Here is a 3,956-nt window from a genome sequence, read left to right as displayed (position 1 = left end):
GGGGGCAGACCCCCTTTGCCCCTTGGCTACGCCACTGACCACATCTGAAAACTCATTGGGTCAAGATTCACCCTTTGGTTTTGCCCAGCAAGGTAAAGATTAGACACGTTTTCACAAAGGAAATGGTGATGGCTTGAGGAGGGTAGGGTGAAGATTTCCGGAAAGAATTACTAAGATTGCGATTTTGGACCCTGGACATCTGTATACCAAATTTTGTTGACACTATATCATATTCAAGTTGATGGATAATTCTGCAAAATTCCTAGATCTACAAAATGATTGGTACCCATCAGTTTTCATCAATAATGGATGAGCTTGGCACATCAAAATTCAACATAAGATCCAAATAATTTATAGATTAATTGTAAAACAAGTCATAAACTAAACATTCTGGACATTTCAAGAGTATCCAACAATTCCTAGATCTACAAAATGATTGGTACCCATCAGTTTTCATCAATAATGGATGAGCTTGGCATATCAAAATTCAACATAAGATCCAAATAATTTATAGATTAATTGTAAAACAAGTCATAAACTAAACATTCTGGACATTTCAAGAGTATCCAACATATTAAGAGGCAGTCTTTTCAATAAACATCAACATTAATGGGTACCAATCATTTTAATACACCCTGTATGTATCATTTAGGCCTATAGACGAAGAGTGAACGAAATTGTGACCATATTTCTACTAAACATGTTGTCTACTTTGGTTAATAAATTATTGAGCCACTGCGTGTTCTATATACAAAATTTACAAGTGCGATCTTGAAAGAAAAATATGTTCAAATTCAAAGCAATTATAGAATAAAACTTATTATCGGTTCGATGTTCTATCAAGTTTCAAGTTCGATGCTCTATCAAGTTGCAAGTCGTTTTTCTAATATTTGTAAAAAAGATGCGACATAGTATGTTCCACATCCCTGGTTTTTAAATTCACATAAATAAGGTTTATTCTTCAATGACAATAAAATGATGGTTCCGTTCCCCAAAGGCTGTGATAGTAATCTGACACCGGTTTTCCGAAGATTCACTCGAAGGATTCAGGCAAAAACAGAACCACAGTTCGTACATCTCTTTTCTCTCATGGAGAGACAACATATAATTCCGAGTGGGAATAACCAGAAAGCACAACATATTCCAAGTAAAGTAAAGTTTTCCGAGAGTACTCCAACACGGCAAGTTGGGCATGTTCCTGTCACAATTACTTGAGGTCCGGTGCTCTGAACTGTTCGTGTTACAGTCACGGTTCCAGGAGCTTGCGGGTATACCGACGGTTGCGCTGGATAGGCAGCTTTTAGTAAAAAAAAAAGGTAAAGAAGAAAAGATTAAAGACTTTAAATAATTATGAAAAATAGATATTATAATTATTACCGTATGTAATATATATATTTTTACAATGTTTGCATTTTTGTTATCGAATACTGCGTCAAAATTTGTTTCCATCATCAGGATACAAATATATTTTGAACGATTAGAGGGTCATTTGCTTATTTATTATTTTAAATGCTAAATCTTTAGAGCTAGAGGGTATATAGAGGCCTTCAAAACGGATGAAATTTCGTAAATAAGATAAGATCATTGTGCTATCTTTTAATAGCCATAATATAAACTAGACATGATAAGACTGACACAATACTCTATTAAATAATGCATGGAATCAAATATCTGTACCGATTCTTAAATAATTAACATGATTAATACAGAACTGATTAAGAACGATCAATTGAAACCACTAATTGCTACAATGGAACACTTTCAAATAGAGGCCTATATTGAAATTGCTGCGTCAAAAACTGCATGGTGATTCACGGTCAAAAATCAAAAATCTGGCTCGTCAAATTTCGGCATTTCGGCATTTCGACAGTTTAGCCTGTCAAAATTGTCGAAATTGATCAATTTTCGTGATATTTACATGTTACATTTTCTGACAAAACATGATATTAAATTTGGCTTTGTCAGAGAATGGCAATAAGGTAATTAGGACAACCAAAAAAAACCCCGGAAACATCGGCTATACACTATTTATTTGCCCTGTGCAGGAATTGTGCCAATTTCCTTTTTCATTTGACATAAAAACCTTTGGCATTACATGTATATCATACGATACTACTCATGTCTGTTTATTCACGCCCATCTCCTAAGAACATCAGCCTGGTGACAACGGTCAATTATTAACCTCGTTTGAACAGTGCTAATATACACAACGAGAAAATAAAGGACCATGAATTAGATATGTAATTTAGAATATGTTAACACAAAGCACAGACCCTAAAAGGAATTTGTACAATAATAATTATTGTGTAATTATTTCGATAAGTGCACACTAATTATTATTGTCAAATGGCAAATGTTAAATCTTTTCAATAGACCTTGAGTAATCTAGAAAATTTTAAACAAAGAAATAGCAAAATAATTGCATATAATTTAGATTCGGAAAAATGGCTAGAGCCTAGCTATAAATCAACGTGCTAACATAACATTTTTGCGAATGAGAATATTAATATTGTATTATTTATAATATATGATTATTGTATAATGCGACAAATACTTCATTCGTTAGCTTAGGACGACAAAACAGTAAACCCTGTTCTACGGGCAGAGAGACTCTTAAGGTCGGTCGGTTGGGGTATTTTTTGTGGGTTTGAATTAGAGAAGCAAATAATCAAAAGGTTTTCTGAAATGTTCTAAATTTGGGTCGGTACATGAAGGTCTCTACTACCTTCATGGTCAGTATTGGTATACAGGACAAATTGTTGCCAAAAAAAAAAAAGTTGAGCCCGTAGAAAGGGTGTGCAAGTACAACAGGGTTTCTTTTTTCATCGCCTTACATATCGATATCGTTAAAAAAACAAAAACAAATAAAAACATTTGCAATAAATGTAACTTACCGTAACCTGGCTGGGGAGGTGGTAATTGTCCAGGTGCTCCCGCAGGGGTTGGGTACGGTGTCCCTCCAACAGGTGGGGAATACGGTGGTGGCGCATCTGTGTAGGTCTTACCCTCACCCTCAAAGCCAATCTTAGATGCTGATTGGTCACTTGGTGCATTGGTGGCTCCTCCAGGATGGCCGGGTGGGCTGTTACTGTTCATTGGTGGGTACGGTAATGTGGAGGCTGAATCAGTTGGGGGATATGGGAGTGATGCGCCTGATGATGATGGATATGGAAGTGCTCCTGAGGTATCTCCTGTTGGGTAAGGAAGTCCGCCTGCTGGAGGGTCACTTCCTGCTGGAGCAGGGTATGGTAATGCTCCACCAGGAGGGTCGTTGCCTACCGGTGGGTATGGTAAAGCACCTCCCGCTGAAGGAGGATATGATGGTTCGTCATTACTTGCCATATTTGAGATGTTTACTGCTGAGTCGTTGGCGTATAAATGGCGATGTCCACTTTATAGTCATGCAGGTTTCAGACTGGCCTTTGGACTTATAAAATAAATGGTTAACATAATCACGCTACACGTCAACCAATGTTTATACAGTGTACTTGTGACGCAATGGAATAACCCTGCATTTATTCGTGAAATATAATCAATTTGACATCATTCTATAATTTGTTTTATGTGGTAAGGGTTATTAGGGCTTATTATGGCTATAACCTGAACCTGAGATAATGATGAGAATAATATACATGATATTGGGCAAAAAGTACGTATAAATTAAAACAAAAACGGGTGCAGATGAACTTCGATATTGAATACATATACCCTGCTTATAAATTTGAATGAATGAATGGCCTGAAGTTATATTTGTCATGTCATGCATGCATCAGAAATCAGTAGCGTAGCCAGAACTTTAGTGTGAGGGGGCAAGACCAAATGTTCATGCCCATTTGTCAATGTTTTGTCCCATTTTTAGTCATTTTAAGGATGTACTCTTTGCCGTTTCCATTTTATCTCTGTCCCGTTCCGCCCCCACCGACAACGCCCCTGACAGCCTAATGTAAAATGCTAGA

The 3,956-nt window shown here is 36.7% G+C and overlaps 1 protein-coding gene across 1 annotated transcript; it reads right to left on the bottom strand.

The window, feature by feature from the left end:
* Positions 1 to 661: 661 nt before the first annotated feature.
* On the bottom strand, positions 662 to 3,369 carry LOC140149943 (uncharacterized). Its single transcript, XM_072171953.1, has 2 exons — positions 2,895 to 3,369; positions 662 to 1,297 (listed from the first exon to the last, which is right to left on the bottom strand). The coding sequence occupies exons 1-2, from the start codon at positions 3,340 to 3,342 to the stop codon at positions 1,047 to 1,049; spliced, it is 699 nt and encodes a 232-aa protein (XP_072028054.1). The 5' UTR covers positions 3,343 to 3,369; the 3' UTR covers positions 662 to 1,046.
* Between the last annotated feature and the right edge of the window lie 587 nt (positions 3,370 to 3,956).

The sequence above is a fragment of the Amphiura filiformis genome, chromosome 4, assembly GCF_039555335.1.
Source record: "Amphiura filiformis chromosome 4, Afil_fr2py, whole genome shotgun sequence".
NCBI classification, from domain to species: Eukaryota; Metazoa; Echinodermata; class Ophiuroidea; order Amphilepidida; family Amphiuridae; genus Amphiura; species Amphiura filiformis.
This window is presented reverse-complemented; position numbering and strand designations above follow the sequence as displayed.